General features: G+C 30.5%; 1 protein-coding gene and 1 long non-coding RNA gene across 3 annotated transcripts; one reads left to right on the forward strand and one right to left on the reverse strand.

Moving 5' to 3' along the window:
* Positions 1 to 27,856, reverse strand: LOC127702226 (uncharacterized). 2 transcript variants are annotated; one of them, XM_052206334.1, is made up of 10 exons: positions 27,745 to 27,856; positions 16,698 to 16,888; positions 15,495 to 15,544; positions 14,472 to 14,539; positions 13,898 to 14,128; positions 12,288 to 12,353; positions 7,730 to 7,894; positions 6,238 to 6,312; positions 4,697 to 4,823; positions 1 to 4,054 (listed from the first exon to the last, which is right to left on the reverse strand). In XM_052206334.1, the coding sequence occupies exons 2-10, from the start codon at positions 16,868 to 16,870 to the stop codon at positions 3,621 to 3,623; spliced, it is 1,389 nt and encodes a 462-aa protein (XP_052062294.1). In that variant the 5' UTR covers positions 16,871 to 16,888; positions 27,745 to 27,856; the 3' UTR covers positions 1 to 3,620. The 2 variants fall into 2 exon arrangements, with proteins under 2 accessions (XP_052062294.1, XP_052062295.1); XM_052206335.1 differs by lacking the exon at positions 12,288 to 12,353.
* On the forward strand, positions 22,510 to 24,292 carry LOC127702238 (uncharacterized). Its single transcript, XR_007982336.1, has 3 exons — positions 22,510 to 22,639; positions 23,138 to 23,225; positions 24,164 to 24,292. It is a non-coding gene; the product is annotated as an uncharacterized LOC127702238 (long non-coding RNA).
* Positions 27,857 to 27,889: the final 33 nt, after the last annotated feature.

Consider the following 27,889-nt stretch of genomic DNA (forward strand, 5'->3'; position numbering starts at 1 on the left):
TACCTTAAAATTCTTTTATTCATGAGAAAACCACATTATATCACTTTATCCCAACAAATTAACTATTTATCAACTACAGATAACTACATTTTCTGGTTTTGAAGTTGTTATTACATTGAATATCCAATGGTCTGAAAACAATACAGTTAAAGCAAACTTTGTATGATTGACCATATCATATATACTTTTTTACATAAAAAAATATGCTGCAAATCAGAAATGCAAAATGGCATAATGTGACATAAAGCAAATTTGAGGTACATCCACTTCTTTTTTGCAAATACAATGTTGTACATTGCAATCAAGCAAGAATGTTGTACCATGCCATCAACCACTTTTGCATTATGTCATGAGAAAAACAATTTGGCAAGTTTTTGTTTATGTTTGAGATTCTGATTGATAATCTATGTGTGTGTATTCTATGTAAAAAAAATTAACAGCTTGATAGTATAAACTATAAATGTTGTGTCAATTGCATATAAATTATCAGGTCCATTTACTCAATATTGAAACTATTAATTATTTTTTTAGCGAAAACGAAATAAACTTTCAAAATTATGATAAAAATCATTATCTGTCAAAATAAATCCTCAAAATGAAGTTTGAAAATATTCAAATATTTACATGATATTTTATTGAGGCAAAATTGAGTTTGTTTGGAATGTTGTAAAATACACTAATTTTCCCTCAAAAAGTTCCAAAACTCTACAATGTACTTCTTGTTGAATGGTACTAGGGAAAGATAATATTAACTGATTTCTACCAATTAGAAAATCTAAGCAAAACATCCAAAATTGCTACAAAGTATGTGTACTTTCATTGAGAATGATGCTTAAAATTACTTAAATTGTATCATCATTATGAAATCAAATTGAGGAGCCCATATTCAATGAATATGAATATTTAAATTGCTTTATAAAAATAAGGAGATGTGGTATGAGACAACTACCCACCAAAGTTCAAATGAAGTGGATTTAAGCAATTATAGGCAACTGTACGGCCTTCAACAATGAGAAAAAACCATACCATATAGTCGGCTATATAAAATTTGTAAGGGTTCCGCGGAACCCAGTGTCTCGCCTACTTTGTTGTTAATCACAGGCTCAACAAAAATGAGAAAAAAATTAATAAAAATATTCCTCTTTATACTATCTTTTGATTGTAAGTAGCTTCTGTCCAAGTATGGTAAAAATCCAGGATAGTTTATGAATCTAATAAATGTTTTAAAAACTTAAACTGCAGACTGTATGTAATGTTAACTGGAAGAAAAACTAGGTCCATTTATAAGTAAAATACGGAAAAAATGGAACAAAATTTTAACAAAATTTCTTTCTAGATACTAGCTTTTAATCATAAACAAGCTTCAAGTTTGGTACAAATACAGGATAGTTTAAGAAAGTTGTTAGAATTTTAAAAACATTAACCACAGAGTGAATGTAATGTTAACTGGCAGAAAAACTAAGTCCATTTATAAGTAAAATACGGAAAAAATGGAATATTTTTTTTACAAAATTTACTTCTGGATACTATCTTATGATCATAAACAAGCTTCTTTCCAAGTTTGGTAGAAATCCAGGATAGTTTGAGAAAGTTATTAAAATTTCAAAAACTTTAACCACAGAGTAAATGTAATGTTTCTTGGCAGAAAAACTAAGTCCATTTATAAGTAAAATACGGAAAAAATGGAATATTTTTTTTACAAAATTTACTTTTGAATATTATCTTATGATCATGTATGATCATAAACAAGCTTCTGTCCAAGTTTGGTAGAAATCCAGTATAGTTTAAGAAAGTTATTAAAATTTCAAAAACTTTAACTGCCGCCGACGGAATGTAGGATCGCTATGTATCGCTTTTTCGACAAAAGTCGAAGGCTCGACAAAAAGGCCCCAACATGTTTAAATTGGTATCCTTTATCGAAAATATAGCAGAATTGACTTAATTACACCATTAAGAAAATTTGCAATTTCTCTCCTAATGTGTACACAAAGTGACGAGCATATCTTCAATGTACCAACATGCATTCTCCTAGATTTAAAGGCTTAAAATTTATTAAAGGATGAGTTAATTATGGAAAATTGTAGCCTTCATTGAGAATGCTGCTGACAATTTTACTGAGCTTGAAATGTGAAAACATTCACCATATATTCAAAATAAAAGTGCATATCTTCTTTGTTTTTTCAACATTCTACAAAGTTTGAAAGCTCTTGATCATGTTTCATGTAACTGTAGGCTTTGATTACATGAAACAGGCGGGTACCCTTCTCTCTCATGTTTCCACCTTTACTGCTTGTCCACCCACCTACCAAACATTCATCATACTAGAAACTGTATTGCATTTTGTTCACATCAGCAAATTATTTGTCAAAACCATAATGTAGCTTACTCTTATCTAACTTAAGCTTTAATGATAACTGTATGAGTTTCTAATCTATCAAATACAAATTTCAGTTATCATAGGAAATATGCAGATGGGCAGTTGAACAGATTGATAAACAATGATAATTATAACCTTTGTTGCAAGGAGTATACAAATAAAATGCAAGATATCAACATTTATGATTTAATTATGCAATACAAAATATGTGTAAAGCTCCCTTTTGAATAAGCTATTACAATATTTACAAAATGACTATCATCTAATAGGACTAGCACTAAAAACATAAAATTACATAATCATTTAACAAAAAAAAAAAAAAAAAAACCTTCTTGAAGAAAAGAAAACATTTACAAATTTTCATTGTAAAATATGTAACAGATGAAGTATCTGAATTTCATTGAATTTCATTGTTGTCCTATGCTAAAAAGAAATACTGGAAAAGCTACAAAAAGAATCTAATAGATAATTCACCATAAGTCTCCAAATCTAAAGGATACCACAGAACTAACTGTATTTTGGGTTTTGACTTAAAAAATTGTACATAGCTTAATTTACTAAGAATAACATGTAGATCATATCAATCCAACTGTTGCAAAAGTGTATTTATTGACAGACTAAGTTAAATCTATATGCCAAATTATAGTCATACCTGTGTTCAAAAAGAATTTTGTTATTTTGTCATTATTCATATAATTATATATAAAGAGATGTCAGATATACATAATTAAGACAGCAACCCAACAAAGCTAGCTGAAAGGCAAATAGAGAACAACATAGTTTTCAACAATGGACAGTTGGTTATAAAATATACATAGCAATGAAATATTTGCCATGAATTCTCAACGGATCACCAACCGGTTAGGCAGTTATAATGTTCAGTTTCCAATTTCTTAATCTAACATGGTGATTTCAAAGAAAAGGATGTTCAAATAGATTATAGATAACAATGATAATAGGTCAGACTTTGAAAATATGTCCAGACTACCTGCATAAGATGAGTGATACCCATGACATGTTATCAGATACTGAATAGGTTTAATTTCATTTAAGATATTTGAATAAAACAACCTCAAATAGTAAACATTACACTACTGTAAACAAATTTTCAGGCTAATTTTGTAAAATGCTAATACAACATGTGGACAGTTTCCTTGGAAATTGCAGAAAATAGTACAATATATATATGTATACAATTGTTCATCTATTTTCTAACGTACAGATATATGTATGATATTGTACATTATGACACCAAACCATTTGAATCTATGCCCAACTTCTTTTGAAGGTGTATTGCATTTTTCTTAAAATCTCGTTCCATTTCTTCCATAGTTTGAAGTTCTTTAACAAATTTATCAACATGTGCTGGTCTCTTTGCTGGTGCAGACTCAACCCTAACTTTTATTGGTGGATTTCTGTATTCTTCAATATCAAAATCAGATGAATCATCATCAGAATTTTCACAAGCATTGTCATTTATATCAATGTGTTTCTCATCTTCAATATCTTGATTACTGGTATTGACTTGGAATGTGGGAAATGGTTCTAAAGTCTTTCTGCCCATATTTGGTTCACTAGCAGATTTTAAGGTTGAACTTTTCTTTCCTGGAGTCTTTGCTGACACTGGTCTTGTCGTTTCAAATTTCATTGGCCTTTCTGACTTCTGGGTCATAAATGCTGCAATAAATAAAGAAAAAACAATTATCAATTGTTATCTGATAAAAGAATGTATTATATTCAATATGTCAATTGCAGCATTGATACTATAGAAAAATTCCTAAAGTAGTTCAATAATAGCAAGTACATTACTTCAATCCTATGTGAAATATTCTGAACAATTTTTTAAGGATCTAGGTAGATTTCTGTTGGAGGAGATAATTACACAAAATAAGTACCATTAACCATTCGTAAAATTTTCTGAAAAAAAATTCCAAAATCCAGAAAAAATGAAAAAACAATTACATTATAAAAAGTGTAAACGTCAATGTGTGATCAATCTTTCCGTGATATATTTAGGACCTACAGGCAGGCTGAAAATAATAGAAGCTGATTACGTAAAATACTAAATAGGTATGACATCACCATATGTTTTTATTTCAGTCCTGATTGACGATAAACAGAATAAGATAATATATATGTTCAGCTTTTAAACTTTTAAAATCAAATTCGTTTTGGCTGTTACAACTTACTGCATATTGAAAATTTAAAGAATATAAAGTTACACATGTTTCTCAACTCTCTTTGTTGGAGTCTCCAAACAAATTTTTACAAAGCAGAATGCTTTCACGGAATTATGAGAATACAATGACAGAAACTTACTTCCATGTCCACTTTGTGGTCTGGACTTTGATTGCTGACCTCTAGGTATAAATGCACTAGCTGGTCTCTGAGGTTTTCTGTTTTCATTATCTGGTCCAAACACAGCATCAAGGTCAAATAAACTTTTCTGTAAAATTGAAAGCATATATAGTCAATTTTATACACATTCAGAATGGCATAGTCAAATATGGAAGACAGTGAAAGCTATCTTTGATGTACTATAGTCTTAGTTTGGTGGTCATGCAATGAAATTAATATGATTACTCTTCCATTGCAAGTGATAAAGTGGAGAAGACGTTGAAAAACTTGTGTCTAATCTGTTTGTCCTTTTTGAACAATAAAATATGTTTAAACTAAGTGATAACAATTATATCTTTTACAAGTGCTCAAATCATCTTTACTTTATAGTAATTTCATCTTTATGTATCAGACTTTCATTTTAATCATTTAATCACATGATAATCACATTTTTTATTTGGATTTGATATACATCACAAGTAGATATCCAATATGATAGAATGATTATGTGCTGGGCAAACACAATCTCACCAGATTAATAAGTTCAAAGAATCATAACAAAAGTAAACTGATAACAATTTCTTGTGGATATGCACATCTACATATTATGTCCTTATTAACTACAAAGTTTCATGAAATTCTGTTGTGTGTTTAAAGAGGAGTTTCACTGACAAACTGTTGCAGTAGTATATTCAGGTCAAAATTCTAAGTTCAAAGGGGCATAATTCCTAGGAAGAAAACATTGAATCATAATTTCCTGTCAATATGCACATCTACATAGTATGTCCTTATTACCTTCAAAGTTTCATAAAATTCTGTAGTGTGGCTTCAGAGAAGTTGCTATGACAAGAACAGGACTGACGAATAGACTGACAGAAGGTCAGGTCAAAAACATTATTCCCCGAAGCAATTTTGTTGCATGGGGTTAGTATTTCTTGAGATTGAATCAATTTAAGAAAAGAGATATCTTATGATGTCTGACATATGGACAGACATTAATGGTAGAACATTATACATTTATTTCCCATGCCTGAGGGAGATATGAAGATTTGTTCACCCAAGAAAATTCATATTTCAAGAGGGCATCAGTACCGATCAAAATTTAATTATTTATTCTTTTTGTTTTATTTTTTAATCTGAAATAATTTTAAAAATGAAATTACTATACTATCTCTAAAATAAACCGATTCAAAAAGTTATAAACATTAACCGCACATAACACCGCACACTGAAGTCCCGACATTCAGAGGGGAATATGAAGTTTTGTTCTACGTCACATGGAATAGTCTCAACCAATCAAATGTTGATTTCGATATCAATATAAACATGCAGTGGAATAAAATACATCATACCTAAGAAGGAAATATAAAAAGGAACCGATATATGATTAATCTACAACAGTTAATGTATACTTTTTTATTTTCAATAGTGTAAATCAATGTAAACTTTCTAATAATATTGTTGGTTTAACAGTGTAAAAAGAATTGAATTTCTTCCACAATATTACAAGTTTATTTACCAACCTGACCATATCTTTGTGGATCATCATAATCTAATCTATTCTTTCCATAAGGTGTTCCACTATTTTGAACATTCATCTACAAGTATATAACAGTCAGATTTTTGAAAAGTTCAATCGTAATATCCTACATCCAAGCTAACTTTACATTTTTATTCTAAAAACAAATCCATAGAGGATCAACTTTCAATTTCTTTTATTTTGTTGATGGTGCATTCACAAAATATGGCAATATCAGACAATAACTGAGTGAAATTAAGCTGCACATAATTATACAGTCAATCATTCCAAAATACAAGGATCTGATTTGTCCATAACCTACTGCTTTCAATATGTCCTAAGTTTGTATGATCTCCAAGAATTCTTATTTTCACTTCCCATATTCATTTTGGTTTGGTTTCCTGTACCTGTTTCATTTTTAATCATTTTTTATTCAAATTCTGTGATCATTTAATTTACATCAAGTTTTTTTAAAATCATCTTTTATCTAATTATTCTGTTAACCAAGGGCTAGCATAGCTTACTATACAGTATGAATTTGGTTCATTATTCAAGGCCTTACAGAACCTTATAGATGATTCATCCTCATACTTAAGTCTCTGGTTGACAGTGGTCTCATTGGCAATCACACCACATCTCCTTAATTATATTCATATGAATGTGTTTAAAATCATACAAAATACATTGAGATAAAAGAACAGAGTTCCGATGTCCCCATATTGCACAGATCTTATCTATCCAAGGGCAATAACTAAAAAAAAAAACGTTTTTTGTTGTTCTTAAAAACTTTATAAATATCTTAAGAGAAATAAAGGCTTGAGAGCAAATACAATGCAATTTCAAATAGAATTAATATTTCAAAGGGGCAAAACTCTTTCAAAAATATTTGATCTGCACTGATTTTCGAACTCATCTGAGACATTGCTTATATAAACCTTTGATTTAAATTTGATAAAATTCTGGCAAAAATAGTGTGAGAGCGCTTACAATGCAATTTTCCATATAATTAATATTTCAAAGAGGCATAACTCTTTTAAAAATATTTAATCGTCACTAATTTTCGAACTTGTCCCCAAGACATTGCTAATACTAACCTTTGATATAAGTTTTATAAAAATTATGACAAGAACTGTACACGTGAGAGCACTATAAGAAGACCTGACAGACAGAAGGACAGATGGACACCCGATATTTCTATGTCGCCCGCAACACGTCATGCTGGGAGAAAAACATTAATACTAGTCCTAGATTAATTATTAAATCATATTTTTATGAATTTTCTTTAACATAAACTATTGAAGTGTACACCTTCATTGAACATCTAAGTACATCAAATTCACAACTTTTTCACAATTTGTTTGATAATAGAAAGTGACTACCACAGTTGAAAATAGGTCATAACAGGTCAATTCCTTTCTTAGTATAACATTGTAATGATCATTAATCTTAAGAGGTTATTTTAAACAAATGTCTGAGATATTGAAAAGAACACTCACAGATTTTGTATTTGTATCTGTAAAAGGAATCTGTGGCTCTCCACTTCTATTTGACACAAACAGGTCTTTCATTTTGACATTTGCCCCATTTACCATATCTTTGGCAGTTCTAGGTCTTGCTGGTGCAGATTTGACCCTCTGTTTTAAGCCTCCTGTCTGTTTAGTCTACAAACGGTAGAGAATATCAAAATAATAATCTTTAAACTTCTTGTAAGGTTGCACTCTTCTCCAAGTGTAGGAGTTTTTAAAAAATGCTTTCCTCGTTCATTTTTTATATCAAACACAGTGTATCCATTAATTTTCTTTGGTACCAATTTTTGTGGATTAAGGAAAAATTATAATTTCATGAATATTTGATTTCATAGTTTTAACAAAGTCAGCATACACTCCTTAAGAAAAATTACTGGGTTGAACATTCAAATTAAATTTTTTGGTTGACCTATATCAATGGAAATTGATTACTTACGAAAAATAACGAATCCACAGTACAATGATAACAAATGATGCCACCCTTACTCATCTCTTTAAAAAAATATGACCTGAGAAACGAACAATACATTTTGTGCCGTTTTAGGTTTGAACAGTCAGGGGCATTACTTAAACAAGTAATATTTTTTAGTTACTTATATAGGTAATATTTGTTTTTGAAAATTATTAAATTACTCAATACAGTTATTTTATATTTCAATAAAAGCATGGACTAAATGTAGTTTTCATAAATTTTTAAAAATAATGACAAAAATATTACTTGAATAAGTTATTTTATACATCTTTGAAAGAATTAGTAATTATAATTATTCAAGGAACATATTATGTAATTGTTTTGGGTTACAAATTATAAATAATTTTAAGTCTTAATTAAAGCACAAGTTTCTTTCTATTTATATCTGTCTACCTTCAAGATATTCAAGGAAAATGGTATTTTAATAGTCCCATGAGACCAATCTTTGACCAAGAAGCGTGTAAGTGCGTTGGAAAGGCAATTAGTGTTTCAGGAGGATTTATTTTTATATTTCATGGGAAAAATAACCAGATGACTGTGAAAATTTGTTTAAGCTAGTATAATCTGTATTAATGGACTCCTATGAAAATAATATTTAGAAAAGTTACTTATATAAGTAATATTTAATATAGCCTCGTTTTCAACATTACTTGTATAGGTTATTTTAAAGTTACTTGTTTAGGTAATGCCCCTAACTGTTGAAGCTAATGTTAATGACATTTGATAATAAGTATATTTGAAGCAGAAAGGTGAACATATAAAGTTCCCAAAATTAAGCTAAACATTTTAATTAGATGCAAAAAAATTCAAGCAATTCTTAAATATTTAAGATACATAGTGTTGATATATAATTGATTCAGTTTTAAACCCCTTGAATCTTCAATGTTTTAAATCAGTATAATTGTAATGGAATTTAAATTACTTACTTCAAAAACAGGATTCAAGATTAAAAAATTAGTTTTTGGAATGGTCTAGTGTAATAATTGCTGCAAACATCGACAGATTTTCTTAAAGACTATTCCATTTATACAAAAATTATATCAAATAATGACACAATAAAATAGGTTTCAACATCAAACATGCATGCCCAATCTACATGATCTAATAGTAGTAAATCTTTTAAAAGATTTATCCAATATTCCTAATAATATCCTTGGATGCCATGTATGTTTAAATTGAACAGTACTATCTATCACTTTTATTAAAGATACAATTTCAAAAGAACAAGTAAAAAAAAACAATCTGTGATTTTCTTGTTGGCATTCTAAATATATTTACATAAAATAAGTTGACAAAAATCAGCAAATCATTATTCAATATTGCAAAGAAACATAAAAATTGAAGTATCTTTTTTTATAATAAGTGATCCTTGACTAACAATGCATGTGGGAAGTGCTTCCTGTTTAACTCTATCGTGTTTATATCTTTTTCAGTCTTTCAGTGCTCATACCCTTTAAATGTTATCAAATATATCATATCATGCAAAATGTTTATATTTTTATCTCTTTTCATGTGAAAAAGCAAAAATACTTATATCATAGTGAGAGAATAAAATTGAGAATGGAAATGGGGAATGTGTCAAAGAGACAACAACCAGACCATAGAACAGACAACAGCAGAAGGTCACTAACAGGTCTTCAATGTAGCGAGAAATTCCCGCACCCGGAGGCGTCCTTCAGCTGGCCCCTAAACAAATATATATACTAGTTCAGTGATAATGAACGCCATACTAAACTCCAAATTGTACACAAGAAACTAAAATTAAAAATAATACAAGACTAACAAAGGCTAGAGGCTCCTGACTTGGGACAGGCGCAAAAATGCGGCGGGGTTAAACATGTTTATGAGATCTCAACCCTCCCCTATACCTCTAGCCAATGTAGAAAAGTAAACGCATAACAATATGCACATTAAAATTCAGTTCAAGAGAAGTCCAAGTCTGATGTCAGAAGATGTAACCAAAGAAAATAAACAAAATGACAATAATACATAAATAACAACAGACTACTAGCAGTTAACTGACATGCCAGCTCCAGACTTCAATTAAACTGATTGAAAGGTTATGTCTTCATCATATGAATATCAGGTACAATCCTTCCCGTTAGGGGTTTAGTATCATACCATCATAACATATATGAGAAGAACATAACCCTTGTCATGCCAACAACTGGTTTTTAAATAAATGTGTTTAGTGCCGATGCAAAGACCCATTAAGTGAATCAATATTAACGCCAAAATATGCAATCTTTAATGACCTGACAACAGTATCATAACTATATCCCTTCTTAATAAGTCTATTTAAAGGTTTTGTTAGCTTCAGAGGTGAATACTGACATTTTTGTGCTTTATAAAGAATATTTCCATAAAAAATTGGATGTGAACTACCTGAACGTGTAAGAAGTCTGCATGTTGAGCTATATTTACGAATGATGTCCTTATACCGATAATAAAATTTAGTAAATGTTATCTTTTACTTTGGCCTTGTTGTGAACCGAACATGTTGCAACTACAAATTCTGCTCACCTGGACACAAAGGTGCATTTAGGAGCAAATTGATAAATTGGAGAAATATATTTTTCTTGTTTGTTTTGAACATTTAAAGCATAATAAGGGATTTATTCATTGTTTTGCATTACTTGTAGTATGTTTAATTACAATACATGTTAAGAAATAACTTAGGAACAATTACTTATGATTGTTTATTTTTTTGTAGCTTTTTACCTTCTCCTGGGAAGTTTGTAGTGAAATAAAGAATTACAAGAAACATTTTGTTAGTCATTAGGCATTACAGTAAAAAGTACATATAAAAAAAAAGTTTTTGTAAAAAAAAATAACAATACCACTATAAAATGTCGACTCTACTCTTTAGGCTGAAAATTATACCAATATAATAAGGGATAAAATTTAATCAAAATGCTAGTGAGCACTTAGGGTAAAGATTGCATTCATTTTACAGTGTAATCTAAAAGTTAAACATTGCATTGTATTAGCTATGGAAAGTTATATTTTTAATCGGAGATTTCTTCCTTTATTCATAGCTAGGTTCAACTACATTTATGAACAAAAGTTCATATTACCTTTAATGGCTTTTTTTTGAACAGATAGATTCCTTTTTGAAATTTTCAATCAAATAGTTTTCTTGATATGTAAAGTTGTACTCATGCATATCATTTTGTAACTTAAATATCTGAGTATATATTTCATTGATAAATTGCTTGAAATGTACTCAGATAATTTAAAAGGTAAAAAATGTTCACCTCAATGTTTTTGTACTCTCAAACGTAGTGATGAGGTCTTGAAAATATAGTTATCAAGCCAGTTCAGAATGCAATCTTTACCCCAAAAACAAAAATATAAATCTATTAGCACTATATATACTAATATTACATTTGTATTAAAAAAAGGGTTTACATGTAGTTTGGAAGGAGTGCTTCAAACTTCCTACAAAGCTGTACAATACCATAACTTTATGCAAAACCTCTAGACGACCTTTTATGAAATATCTAAAATTAAGTCAGGCCAAGAAAAATGTCTACGTCTTACAGCTTAAGCGATGTCAACCTGCCCACAATAGGCCATATACTCCTGCCCACTCAAATTTAGCCTCAGTTTTTGAAAAAAAATTTTAGCACAGAAGCTTTGGTCATCGTTTAAGGCATTGAACATTTAAGTCTGCAGATGAAAGAAAAAAATTACATGTCCATTCATTGAGTTTGGCACTGCAGACCATCTATAAATTTTGTTCATCCTGTACCCATTCCCATTGTGGACTGTTGGAACTGATAAAGTCCAAATAAGCTGTATTGTATCTGTTTAAGGTTTTTCTGTCAAGCCTAATTTTAAGGCCTTCTTTTTTAATCCATTTAATTGAACATTTTGGCCAACACTGTACATCCATTCTTTACATAAAACATTTTAGAATATTTTTTTTTATTAAATTCTAACCTTTACTCTTTTTTGAATTTATAAAACCTTAAACAGATATGTGTATTTTTCTTTGGCCTTTTAATATTATATATCAATAATCTACCTAACCTCAGTGTACAAAAGACTTACTCGAGGTGTTGATCTATTGCCTCTATTATCTTTTTTACTCCTGTCTGTCGTTACAACTTTTGGAAACTAAATAACATGTTAGGAAATCTAAAGTCAAAAGTTTTTTGTTTCCTTGTACGTAAATTTGTTCATTTGTTTTTAGTTTAGTATACAAATTTACAAATATCGCATTTCAAACTGAATTATTAACATATCAGACTTTCTACAAATCTTAACTTTTTCATATACTCAGGAGAGGACCAAAGATTTAAAGTTAAGGAGGGCATAGTCCTATCAATTTGACAGAGCAGAGCAAAATGCATGAGTAAATTATTTTAACATTTCTATGCCAGAAAATTATATTTAACCCTTTTTAGGGGGTGCACTCCCAGCACAACCCTGCCCCTGATACTGCGTATTTTCACTTTAAATTAATTGCATTTAAATATTTAAACACTATCCTTTGCAAAAGACCTCATATATACAATTAAAGTTGAGTATAATACAGTTATTGAAATAAGTTTCAATAATTATAGTTCAATAATCAAATAAATTAGAATATTACAACTATAAACCTCCTTTAATAAGGATTCAGTTTTGATATATATCATAAACAATTCAATATTCAGAGATAAACTTTGTATCTGCAAAACATTTACAGAACTAAATTTTCTCAAAGGCTAGATAAGGGAGATAATTCATTGTATTCATCTTTATGTGTAAAAGCACTGTCGAACAGAAATGATTCTATATCCCTATTTGCAATTGATTAATTCATTCACTAGCATTTAAAACTTAAAACAATTTTTTCTTCAACATTATATTTTTTTGTAACTTTAGGACATTAATATGCAAATAGTATACTCAACTTTTTGCCCAGTTTTATTTAAGATTTTTTATACATGCTCCTTGTCTGAGGGTTGCATTTCACCAAAATGTCCTTATATTCCATAGAATTCCATGCAAAGTGCAAATTAATTTGTTAAAATAAAATGCTCTTTATCTTAGATTGTTTTGTGTGTTTAGCTCCTGTCTCCTCATTATGACAATCTAATACTTACAACAAAGCCAAATCATTTACAAATACAAAAACCCCTAAGACCTATTTAAAAAAGTGCACCTCATTTTCAATAGACTGACACTAAATTAAGTATATTAGAAACTTGCACAAGTCATTGAATTGTTATTGACAACCTAAACTTACAAACTGTAGGAAATTCATTCGTTTACCAGAAATTATATATATATATAAGGTTTAATTAACATCAGTTACGATAAAAGCTTTATACAATATTCATGTAACAGCAGCCTATAAACACTTATGCATATAAGCTATGAGCCTCCTAATGGGGTTTTTGATTATGTGATTACTTGACCATTTTTATAGTGATTATTTGATTACCAGACCAAATATTTCATGATTATTTGATTATTTGAAAATCTCGGACTGTATTTTTGATTATTTGATTATCTTGTTTAAAAAAATAATTAATGATTATGTGATTATATTGGCAAAAAATTTGTGATTATGTGATTACTTGGACACCCCAATAAGGGGCCTCAGCTATTGACAGATTACAATCTCATTGATTAATATTTAGCAAAAAGATTATAATAATCAATTCCCATACCTTGCTGTATGCATTAATAAACCTTCTGTCAACTTCTTCATAAGTTTTTGAATTTTTTCTGACCGGTGTTTTCCCCATATCTATTTGATGATGATGTAATATTTCATCCATGTACAGTTGACGATTCTGCATATACAGCATCTGTCTTTGTCTGATTTCTTCCTGGATCTCAGCATAGTTTCTGTCCAATAACTTTATACTTAATCTTTCCCAAAGCATTGCCGCTCTTGCCTGCAACCATAAAAGTATCCATACATAGAAACATGTCTAATCTTTTTTTATGTACAACCTACCTTTTCTCCGCCTCAATATACATGAAATATTTGTCACTGGACATTAGACAAATAACAATAAATCTATATATTTTTCAAAATTCTTTTTGCTAAACATTAAAATAATTACTGTTCTATGTGAGAAAATAACCAACAGTGTAAACTGATGGTTCAATATAAGATGATCTATCCCTGTGCATATTTTTTTTCATTAGTACATGTACCATTCATGCCATTATAACTAGCTATATGATATCTTACATTTATTTTGCTTTTTTTATATATACAATAAATAAACATACAGATTTGTCAGGAACTGGTGTATTTGTTAGATGAGTGGCTCTATAATCAAACTCTGGAGGAGGTAGTCCTACAATTGTAAGATATAAATGATAAATTATTGAATAATTTTGGAAGTGAGGACCACTTCATCCACACACAAAAAAGAGGAATATTGTAAAATTAATAACTTCCATAGTGTACTAATATTTCAATTTTTAATAAAAAAATACCCTCAAAATGCATTATATATGTTAAATGTAAAACAAATGCAGAATATTATCCTTATTAAATTAAACCACAAAAATTAATACACATCAACACCATGCAACAAAATAATCTGGGTCCACAAAAACTATTATCATTATACATAATAGTTTTATGAATATCATCTTTTATATCTTTATATATTATACAATGTATAACTTGATCTTTAGACTTTATCAAATCTTGTTTTCATAGTTATCTCCCTTATAGCTTAACTGGTGCTAAATATTTGTATATTTTGAAACTTCTGAATAACAAGTACAGTCATATGATTCACATGGTTATATTTTATGAGTTGATTAACAAATGAACGTCAGCAAAGTTCGTGGTTAAACGTAAACTTCTAATTTAAATGTTCAACATAGTCATAGAAATTTTTTATAAGCTAAATGTATACAAATTTCAGCAAAACATGAAATCAAATATCCACAAAAATACAAATTTCACTCAATCCAAAACAAAATGGTACCCAAGAAAAATAAACATGATAAATGAATCCACAGCTGTATATCATGTACATGTGGCAGAAATTTAATAAAATCTATAAATGTCAAATTATTTGTTTAAATTTTCAAAACTAAATGGAGAATGTGTCCATGGGACACAGATGATGCCCCTACTGACAAAATGGTCATATAATGTTATAAGGGACATAACTCAAGAACGGTAGAAGTCATGCCACCAAAATTCGAACTTGATCTGAGTTTTGTGGTAATAAAAATGAATGATATTTTTTAAGATGATAGCATAATTTAGGATGTAATATATAATAAACTCACCCACTATATTGGCTAAGTGTAAGGATGCATTGTAATCTCCAGTCCATGACCTTTAAAAGCAGAATCATAAATATATTATAATCTTTTATAACAGACTTAAAATCATGATACAATTTTTTAGAAGGCATTCAATTTCTTAGATTATATTCACCAGATAATAATTATAATTAGAAATCACTGTATAACTTTTACTGTCACAATTAATGAAGAAGTGTCAGTTCAGTCTATAAATTTCAATGAAACCAAATAAAAATTAAAAAAAGAGATAAGCATATGATAAGGGGACAATCAAGAATATTAAGTTCAATAAAAACAACAAAAGACAAATAACATAATCAGACAATTGAAAGAACATCATGAAAAATTTTATGTCATAATTTAACTATTGATCAATGGAAAGTCGCTTAAAACAAATGGACCTTTAATGACTCCAATTGCAAAAAAACAGGTCTGAAATAAAATAAAAAAGTGGATATTGGATAAAAAATGGCACTCAAAGGCATGGCAGTTTAAAGAGATATAAAATACAAATTTTGGTATACCGGTAAGTGAATTATTCGGGAGCCTGTTGTTTAGTGGTTGTCCTTTGTTGGTGTGGTTCATAGATGTTTCTCATTTCTCGTTTTTTATATAGATTAGACTGCTTGTTTTTCTGTTTGAATTGTTTTACACTATCATTTTGGAGCCCTTTATAGATTGCTGTTCGGTGTGAGCCAATTGCAAGGCTCTGTGTTGAAGGCCGTACTTTGACCTATAATTGTTAACTTTCTATACATTGTGACTTGGATGGAGAGTTGTCTCATTGGCACTCATACCACATCTTCTTATTTATATATACATTGTATTTAGCAAGCTGTTATTTTTTCCCTATTTCAATGCATAAGCTCAGGATGAAAATAGCATTTACTTATAACCATTTTCACATCAGCATGAGCATTGTTTTGCTTTCTACTGTTTATTCCCTTCTTGGGATATTACTGCGCATTTCACGTGATTGTGATATAAGCCTAAACGACCCCTGCACAAACATTTTCATATTCACTATGTACCTAATTATATTGGTGGAAATGTCTACAATTTTAAGGGTCACTAAATAAATATTATGTGTCTTCCCTTGATAAGTCTAAATAGACAGGTTCAACATATTGACACTAATATGTCTTTTCTTGATAACTCTTTATAGGCAGGACAAACAGTAATTACCTCTTTATTAGTGATATCAAACAATTCAGCTGCTCTATGGCTGCATTCTTTTCGTGTTGACAAAGTTTTACATCCTGTTTGAGTTTAGTAATGGTATCAAGCAATGCTGTTGTATTGTGTGGATTTCCAGGAGAACTAAAAAGAGGCTCCACATGGATTCCTTTGGCTTGCATTATTTTCTTTTTAAAATCCTATAATTAAAAAAAGATTGCATTACAATGAAAGCATTTTTTTCATTTGCAGTATAAATCATTTATGCATGTGAACCAACTTACTTCAAAGTAGTCAAATATATTTAGAGCTATACTTAAAAGGTCATCCATGATTCATTGAAACAAAGACAGCTCTTAAGTATAACAAAGGTTGATCTTTGGGAAAAATACATGATTCAGGTAGTATCTACTGAGTAATAGTGGGATTATTTCCTTATTTTTTTGGGGTGTTTACAGAAACAGAACATTTACTTAATACCCATTTTAATTGACAAGACACAATTCTTTACATCTTCTTACATGGTAATTACATCATTGAAATTACTACAGTACTGTAATATTGTTTATTTGAAATTTTTTTATTGTGAAAAAAAAGAAAATTATTTTGTATATTAACATTCAAGTAATAATTACATTGTATGTGATTATAATCCAAAACATTTACAAAACCACAATCAAAATGTTTTAAATATTTAGGAATTTATAAAATTTGACCATTTTTTTTGGTGATATTTCTTTAAGGTTATAATTTGTCACATATATGGTTACTGATCATATAAGTTAAGACCTGTACAAAATATACACGTAATTTTCTTGTTGGGAAGTAAAAAATAATGCTGAAGTTTTCATCTTGTTAATATTGGTTCAGATAGGGATAACAAAGATCATGATCAAATGCCATTTATCAATAAGCACACATACATGTGTATTATAAGGATCATACATTTGTAGATATTTGATCCTACAAAGGACACCTTGGATGAATTGTTGAAGAAAGAGTCAGGTTAATGGTAAAAACTATTCTTGCTTTGCTTTTAGTACATGTTATTTTTTTTCTATGATTTTGCTCAGTATCATATTCATCAATTTTTTTATTAGAAAATTTATTAAATCAAATTATTACATATTAAACTGTAGACAAAGAGATATGTCTCGCCTATAGGCGTAAAATTCAGAAAAAGACAATCTGATGGACAGCAACATTGCTTGTTAATTCAGTCACTGGACCATGATCTATAGTGGGCATGCAGGGTCTGAAAATGGTTGACAAACTGAAATGTACAGACAGCAGGGATGGGGTAATCGTAATCTGTAATCGTAATCGATTGTAATTGATTACATTTTTTCCAGTAATCGACAGTAATCTGTAATCGAAGATATTTTCGATTACATGTAATCGTAATTTAATCGATTACAGCAAATATTATGATGTAATCATCGATTACTTTTCGATTACATTTCGATTACTTTGGTTAAATAATCTATTTTATATGAAAGTATGTATGTATTCATCACTTTATAGTACAGATAAAAATAAAATGTATTGATATGACTTAAGAGTTTATCAAATGCCTTGTATCTATCTATTGGCTCCAGCTGCTTCAACCAGATCTATCAAATTATACTGTATATCTAGCTTTTGAAACAAATGACTTTTCTTGCTGGTCAATAATTTAAGACCTTTTATATAAAAATAAGAAAATAGATTTAAATAAGAAATAAGTCTTCAGTTAAAATCTGTACTATATTGCAGTAGTAAGCTTATTTGTATTAAAATTCCTTAAAGCATAATTTTCAATAATAGTTGGAATTTTAGCTTAGAATAGATAAACATTTGATTCATTATAATGTTATGACATAAAAATTACAAAGTACACGAAATCCTTTTGACAATGAACAAATGGCTATGCATTAAAATTCTTGTTCAGAAATAGAGATACATGTATCCAATTTTTGCACAAAAAATATAAATTGTTTATAATTTTGAAATGAGAATACAAAATTCTCAACAAACTTCTTGTCTTTACTAATCAGATGAACAAAGACTTCTAATCAATAAGATGAAGACTTTGTTTTGATTTCAATTATGTCTAATTAAGAGGAGATTTACATTATATTGCCCCAGGTTATAATTGTACTCCATTGGCAGTATTATAGCCTGTAATTAGGGAGGTTGTCAAAACAAAAGGATTTATTCATGCATGTAATTACAAATCATAAATTTTCATCTCTAAAATTAGCTGAACTAATTAATTATTCTACTTTTTTATAGTTTTTTTTTAGAGTAAACTTTCAACATTGTAATGAACTATATTCAAATATAGCTGTTAATAATGAGTAAAAACAAAAAACTTAACTTTAGTCAGTATGACAGCAAAAATTTGCAAAAATATGGAGATAATAACCTAAAATATAAAGAAGTGATTGATGCATTGTGATGCCATTGCAAGAACTTTATCACCAATCATTCATATTGAAAACCAAAATTTCTAGAATTTTTGAATATTTCGGATCCTTAGACAGTAAAAGCTTCCATCTAGAAAACAACTGTCAACATAAAATTTGGAAACATTGCTTTAAATGCTATTTTTGTAAAGTTCAAAATTTCCACTATACATACATTGAACAACATAATTGACTTTGGGTTTAACTTACTTTATTTAATTTGTAATTTTGTAGCATGTAATTGACAGTAATCGAAAAGTAATGTAATTACTTTTGCTAAAGTAATCGATTGCAATCGATTACATACAAAAATCAGAGTAATCGATTATTAATCGATTACACAAAAATCCTTCAAGTAATCGATTATTAATCGATTACATTTGTCAGTAATCATGCCCATCCCTGTCAGACAGTAATGTAACTTTATAGAAAATATCGTTGTTTATTGAAAGTAGTTCCTACCAATATAACTAAAGCAGAAAAACTTAACATTGAAAATTGCTAATTAATCTAAAGTCATTGGACCATGTCCCATGGGCAAAAATGATGTGGCAGGGCCTCAAAAATAGTCGTCAAACTTCAAACTGATATTTACTGATAGTAATGCAACTTCCTACAAAATATTATTGATCTATCACAAGTAGATCCTATCAAACTAACTTAAGCAGAAAACTTAACATTGAAAATTGCTAACTATTAATTCAAAGTCACTGGACCATGTCCTAGGGGGCAGGGCCTCAAAATAATCGTCAAACTGATATGTACTGATAGTAATGTGACTTCATACAAAATATCATTGATCTATCACAAGTAGTTCTTATCAAATTGACTTCAGCAAAAAACTTTACATTGAAAATTGATAACTGATTCAAAGTCACTGGACCATGTCCTAAGGGGCAGGGCCTCAAAATAGTCGTCAAACTGATATGTACTGATAGTAATGCAACTTCCTACAAAATATAATTGATCTATCACAAGTAGATCCTATCAAACTATCTTAAGCAGAAAACTTAACAATGAAAATTGCTAATTAACTCAAAGTCACTGGACCATGTCCAAGGGGGCAGGGCCTCAAAATAATTTTCAAACTGATATGTACTGTTAGTAATGCAGCTTCATATTAAATATCAATGATCTATCACAAGTAGTTCCTATCAAACTTACTTAACCAGAAAACTAAACAATTGTTGACGCCGTTGCCACAGCCGTCGCTGGAAAAGCAATCCCTATGTCTCGCTTTCCACGACTTTCGTCGCAGGCAAGACAAAAAGCTTTCTTTGACTGTATGCAGCTAGAGTTAAAATTGTGGAAATGTGAAACATATCAAAAGAATATCAAGGTACATGTATTCCATTAATCATGTTCAATCATATACAGTACATTGTACCAATTCATAACTAGAGGCTCTCAAGAGCCTGTGTCGCTCACCTGTATTTACTGATGCTTTGGAAATCATGTAAAATAAGGTTAAAATCATCATTAATAGTATTAGATATAAGATATTATAATGATATCTAAGATAATAACAAAAAACTGCAAAATTTTTGTAAAATCACTAACTCAGGGGCAACACCCAACATCGGGTTGTCAGATTCGTCTGAAAATTTCAGGGCAGATAAATCTAAATCTGATGAACATTTTTGCCACCTGTCAGATTGCTCTAAATGCTTTAGTTTCAGAGATATAAACCAAAAACTGCATTTTACCCCTATGTTCTATTTTTAACCAAGTTGGCCATGATGGTTGGAAGGTGGGGTCATCAGACAAATTTTTTAAACTAGATACCCTAATAATGATTATGGCCAAGTATGGTTAAATTTGTCTCAGTAGTTTCAGAGAAGACGATTTTTGTAAAAGATTACAAAAATTTGTTAAAAATTGACTATTAAGGGCAATAACTCCTAAAGGGGTCGACTGACAATTTTGGTCATGACAACTTATTTGTAGATCTTACTTTGCTGAACATTATTGCTGTTTACAGTTTATCTCTATCTATAATAATATTCAAGATAATAACCAAAAACTGCAAAATTTCCTTAAAATTACCAATTCAGGGGCAACAACCCAACAACAGGTTGTCAGATTTGTCTGAAAATTTCAAGGCAGATAGATCTTGACCTGATAATCAGTTTTACCCTATGTCAGATTTACTCTAAATGCTTTGGTTTCAGAGATATAAGCCAAATCGTACATTTTACCCCTATGTTCTATTTTTAGCCATTGCGGCCATCTTGGTTGGTTGGCGGGGTCATCGGACATATTTTTTAAACTAGATACCCTAATGATGATTGTGGCCAAGTTTGGTTAAATTTGGCCCAGTGGTTTCAGAGAAGATTTTTGTAAATAGCTAACGACGACGACAACGACGGACGCCAAGTTTTGAGAAAAGCTCACTTGGCCCTTCGGGACAGGTGAGCTAAAAAAGTCATTAATGTAGTACACAAATCCCTGTTGCAGAAAAATTCTGTGACAAAACAAGAAAATGTATTCCATTATAGTTGACCAAAAGTTGGTGGGGTTTCTAAGGATCTAAGGATCATGAATGACTTCTGTGCTACCTGATCATGAGTAACAAACCCTTGGTTCAATATCTTTCTTCTACGTGTTGTACGCAGCAACCCTCTATCAAAGAATTCATAATAGGAAACACAAGCACTGGAATATAATATAATCTGGGAGATACATACTGTAGTGTAGATGTGGCAATTTGATGTGATACATTTTGTACTTCATGGATCTTTAAAGGACCAGTTACCATCTCTTATTACATTTTACTAACCATCCCACCCGGCACGCAACGTCATTTCAACGTTGAAATGTGGTTGATATTTCGTCATGACGTTGCTTCAACGTTGTTTCAACGTTGTAACAGCAACGTCAAAGTTATGTTGCAGAAAGTAAGTTGATTCAACGTTGAATTTTAGTTGAATTTTAAATGTTGAAGTTAGGTTGAAATAAATATGTTGTTTCAACGTTAAATGTTGGTTGACATGTCGACGATGGAGGTTCGTCCAGAAAAAAAATTGTATGCATCGGTATAAAAAATTATCCACCATCAGCGTTAAAGGCGAATCATTATAGTTGTACATCCTTTGTTATTGTATCAACAAAAGTTCATAAATAAGGATTTTGTTATGAAAAATTGTAATCAATGTTTCCTTTCATTTTTTTGTACAATATCTAGTAAAATTAGGAATATTCAAAACCGGGACGTTTATCAAAATCATAAAAGTGTACAAATTCGAAATATGCTACTAACTAATTTGTTATTATCCGGAAATATTTTAATCAAAGATAAGACACAGCATGTGAAAGTGCGGCATCTACACAACTGATACACGTAGATTAGCACTCCCAATAATCAATTGATAAAATTATCACGTGACATGATGCTGATTAATGTATGACCACACGTGTGTGACCGCCTTTTTCAAACGCGGAAATTGTATAATTTTCCTGGACAATATTTAGGACCATTTTCAGCAAAGAAGAATTCATAGAAATGTAAGTGTTTCTTTAAATTATTATCCGTTGCTGTATTAATTGTCTTTTAATGATTGTGTGATGTTAACATTGCATGGGAGATTATAAATGCACAAACGTACGTGTATATTTTGAAAATCTCGCCATAGTGTATGTTGTAAAGATAACATTACTGACTTCAGTGTGTACATCATTTTTTTGTTGTACGTTCAAATTTATGACTGCACTTCTATATAAATATGTACTACAATCTGGAAACACCATACTCAGCCTACACACAGCTCATTTTAGTTATTTACTGCTGATTTGTTAAAGAAAAGGAACTTTTGCGAAGTAAGATTATCATCTCCCCCTTTTTTATCTAAAATTTTAACCCGTCATCCATAATCACACTATTTTAATTATTGTCAACTATGCTCTGAAATTTTTAATAATTTCTTTTTACTCTTCAATCGAATTTTACAAATTTAAAATATTGCTTGGCGATGATGATCGATGTTATTCTTATTTTTTGCACAGGTATTAGAGACAGAACAGTAACGTAAGAAAGGGACAGATCAGTAACTTAGGAAAGAAAGATTTAAGGATAAAAGTAATAGCTGTCAAGGTATGTATTTTTTTTTAAATTTTAACAATTTTGATTATCAATAATCAGTATGTATGTTGGATTGCCTGTGTTGTTTGTGTGAACTTTGTGATTTGAATTGATTTATATGCTCTATATGGGACCTTTAATTAGGAATACTAGTAAAGACATTTGATTTGATTTGATTTGATTTGGATTAATATTTTTTTAATGCATATCAAATTTAAAACATAACCTCTGCAATCAATAAGACAGGTGGTATTGTTACAATAGATCCTGGTGTTCGAGATGGGTGGCATTGTTACAATAGATCTTGGTAATCAAGATGGGTGGCATTGTTACAATAGATCCTGGTGCTCGAAATAGGTGGCATTTTAACAGTAGATCCTAGCGCTTGAGATGGGTGGCATTGTTACAATAGATCCTGGTGCTCGAGATGGGTGGCATTGTTACAATAGATCCTGGTACTTGAGATGGGTGGCATTTTAACAATAGATCCTGGTGCTCGAGATGGGTGGCATTGTTACAATAGATCCTGGTGCTCGAGATGGGTGGCATTGTTACAATAGATCCTGGTGCTCGAGATAGGTGGCATTTTAACAATAGATCCTGGTGCTCGAGATGGGTGACATTGTTACAATGGATCCTGGTGCTCGAGATGGGTGGCATTGTTACAACAGGTCCTGATGCTTGAGATGGGTGGCATTGTTACAATAGATCGTGGTGGCCAAAATAGGTGGCATTTGAACAATAGATCGTGGTGCTCGAGATAGGCGGCATTGCTACATTGTACATGTACAGGAGCGAAAAAAATGGTAAAAACGGATCCGCTATTATATAAACCAGTAAATGTTTTAAAATAAAACCTGGCCTATATAACATTTTATTCCCTGCCATTGACGTTCTACGTAATTGCTTAAGTCGTGTTTACAAAATAGTATTTGTGTTTGTTTTTTCAGGAAGAGTAATGGAGGCCTACACAAAGATAACAGAAGCTGAATTAAAGAAGGATTGTGCACCAGAAATGGTTGGATGAGTTTAGAGACTACAATTCATTTGCACGAAAATAATAAAAATTGATTAAGAGATTATTTGTATTCATTTACCAGATCACCTTTTGGCTATATTTAATTTAGCTTTTGTCATAACTTGACATCTGTTGTACTGGTTTTTTTTCAAATCTTGCTGATGTCCTCTGTAGAGTCATGTGGCTTCAATATCTTGTGTGGTTACTAACTATTATAGATATAAGAAGATGTGGTATGATTTCCAATGAGACAAATATCCACCAGAGTCCAATTGACGTGGAGGTCACTAAACGGACTTCAACAATAAGCACACACCACACCGTATAGACCGCAATAGAAGACCCGGACACAATACACCCTTCAACAATCAATTCAAACGAGAAAAACAAACTTCCTAAATTTGTAACGACAAACACATGTGACAGATGAACCAACAACACGCAACGCATTGCTTATTTCAACATGAAAGAATGTTGTTGCAATATTAGGGTGACGTTGTTTCAATGTTAAGTTTCAACCTATATTCAATCAAAAATCAACGTTGATACAATGTTGAAAATATAACGTTGTTTCAACGTCAGACATTCAACGTTGTGTCAACTTTCAAAACCAACCGTTATTTCAACGTCTTTTCAACGTTACATATCAACGTTGATTCAACGTTGTTTCAACGTTGAAATGCCTGCTGGGATATCAATATTAACTCTGTTACATATTTCTGTTCTGTTACTTGCATAGAAAAGAAATGTGCTTGCATATATATGTAACTTCAAACAAAACATTAAAAAAAAATCTGTCATTTCAATGTACTTAATTAAAACAATCAATACTTCTATAGATAACAACATGGCATTTTCAATATCAGCCCTGGTATTATTCCATATTTCCACTATATAAATGATTTAGTCAAATATTATGTGCTGAGAAATGCCATCAACCATGGGAAGATTAAGAAAATGACATGTAACATGTGTAATGATCTATTCATCTGACACCAAGGCTTTCAAAACGGTCATATATTCCGGACATTGGTATAATGTCCAGTAAATTGTGGCTGGGCAAAGCATGAAACGGTCATCTTCTTTTTAGTTTTCAAGGCTTTCTTAAGAGACGGTAATTTTAACATAATTCACGATCTTTTTGACCCAACCTTTTGCCTTTAACAGCCACACATTTCCGGTCATAAAAGTGACATGATCATTAAGTACTATCAAAACAACCCCTACTTTAATACCTTCTCATTTTAATCAAGGCTAATTAGTTGTCAAACAGCTGAAATTTACCTGTTCAGGTGACAGGTAAACTATTTTGAACCGGACATTGATTGGTCTACTCAAAGTTATTTTCTTACATTTCAGCGGTTTGCATCTAATTAATTTAGTCAAAAAGATTTAAATTATCAGAAATACGTTTACAAATATGATTTGATGAAAAAATTAAAAAGGTGAAAATGAACAGTCGTCATAACCACGTTGTTTGAACCAGAGACATGTCTCTGTTTGAACTAGTACACGTGTGCGCATGTGCGCAGGTGTGAAATTTAATTATGCATCCTAATTTCTTCAAAAAATGCTTAAATTGTCATTGATACCTTTATCTCACGTTTATTTCGAATATTTTCTTGAAGAAATAACGTAGAAAGAGCTACTTACACTCATTCATGCTTTGCAAACGTACACGGAATTTACGTATCCGTCTCTGGTCCATGTTTTACCATTGTCAAGATAACATCCGGTATTAGATTTAAAAACAAAAGTAAAGTTTTTGACAACGTTATTTTGCACAAATAAAGAGTCTAAGGCAGATATAAGTATGCTGATGTTGCACACTTTGAATGATGCACTGCCAATTTCACAGTTTACGTCAGAACTTCGAATTTGAATCAAAGAAAGTTTAATATAGTTGGTTTTTTTAATGTCAATCATTGGGATTGCCGACTCGGCAACTGATTACCATAATTGCCTTTTGTTTATCTAGTCTTAAGGGATTAAAATTGGTATAATATATAAAATGTCCGGCTGGCTAAAAATAATTTTGGAAGCCCTGTCTGACACATACATATATTTAGCCTATGAAATTGGAAAGAGAAATTAATATAAACGATTGCAGTCAATTTATTTCCTCAAATTGTTCGTTTATGGGGAATTTTTGTTTTGCATTGATAAATGTTTCCCAAATGATTGCTGCATCCACAACTGGTCTTCTCCGACTTTTAAGAAAGCATTGCTTCTAGTAATGAAGTCACAATGTCCATGATGTCGGAAGTAGTCTTAAACTAGATGTGTCAGAACAACATGAATGGCCCCACTCACAAAAAAGCTAGTAGCCATTTTTAGGAGTTGAAATCTGAGATTGAATGTCCATATAACTTTTATTTTCACGAAATTATTAAAGTCCAAAGCCTGTAATTTCGGAACAAATCAGTGGAGAAGAATCAAACATGAACTCGATCTCTAACTCACCATAGTAGACTCACATTCTATAAATCAGCTCAATATGTGAAGTTGTTTAGAAAAAGGTCTGTATAACTTATTTTCAAAAAAATTTCAAAGTCCAAAGCCTTTATTTTTTGCAAAAAATCTGTTAGAATTGCTAAAACCTGGAACAAACTACCAGATAAATCACTAAAGCCCCATCCATAAATACCTTTAAAAACCGATTAGATAAATGCTGGTCTGACAAAGAGCTATATTACAATGACTACAGAGCAGAAATATCGGGAAGTCACGGATAAAACAATATTAGAAATAACTTAAATTATGAGTCTGGTTCCTGTACTGGAAATCAACTATAAGTAACTTTAAGTAAGATTCGATTTAAAAATTGTAATTTCCCATACAGTTGGAGGTAAAACCTGAGAATCTCTCCTCCTTAAAATTTGATATATTCATGAATATGTATTATTTACAGAAACATGAGAAATAGAGTACCACCAGTTAAGATGCAACAAGACAAGTTTTGACCTTAGCCTTAGGATAAAGATCAAGTTACATATACAAATTCGTATTTCTTTTTTTGTAAAAATTTCTTCAAAACTTTATTTTTTTGTTTCACTTTGCTTGTTTTTTCTCGGCAAGTATAAGCCAGTATGGAGTCTATGGACCCACTCCTTCATTTGGCAACACTGAAGATACATCATATCAAGGAAATATGGTACTGTTAAAGTGTTAGGAATGGTACATTCGTAAAATAAGAGGGGTAGGGTTATTTAATTTTTGTCCCTTGCAAAGATGCCAAAGTGCACATGTATTTTTGAAAACTGTCTAATTAAAATTTTACATGTTGTGTATACCCTTAAAAACACTGTTCTTGATGAACCAAATATACACAGTCCAGACATTTTCGAGCGGGTTAAATTCTAGTACAGATAGTTCACAGTAAGAATCACATGATTCCAAGCACATGTAAAAAGTGCACTGCACGAATCAGAAGGAAATTTGTACCTTTTTCAAAATTTCAAGGCATATGAATTACCCTTATACATTTGTCCAATAAAATAAATGCTTTATTACACTCTCTGATTCTTCGACTTTATCTGTTTAAGTGGTATGTTGCTAGTCCAGACAGTTCACATATTTCTACATAGATTAGACGCCATGTTGTTTACATCAGCGCTATGCATTCGGTTTTCTCCAGGTTTTTAATAACATATAAAAA

The sequence above is a fragment of the Mytilus californianus genome, unplaced genomic scaffold (genome assembly GCF_021869535.1).
Source record: "Mytilus californianus isolate M0D057914Y unplaced genomic scaffold, xbMytCali1.0.p SCAF_5, whole genome shotgun sequence".
In the NCBI taxonomy this organism is placed as follows: domain Eukaryota; kingdom Metazoa; phylum Mollusca; class Bivalvia; order Mytilida; family Mytilidae; genus Mytilus; species Mytilus californianus.

Excerpts from the sequence above, each read along its gene's own strand:
- LOC127702226 (XM_052206334.1), bottom strand. The coding sequence starts at position 16,870 with ATGCAAGCCAAAGGAATCCATGTGGAGCCTCTTTTTAGTTCTCCTGGA. Across the intron at positions 15,545-16,697 it reads TTGATATCACTAATAAAGAG|GTCATGGACTGGAGATTACA; the intron begins GTAATTACTGTT and ends CTGCTTTTAAAG. Across the intron at positions 7,895-12,287 it reads GCAATAGATCAACACCTCGA|ACTAAACAGACAGGAGGCTT; the intron begins GTAAGTCTTTTG and ends TACCGTTTGTAG.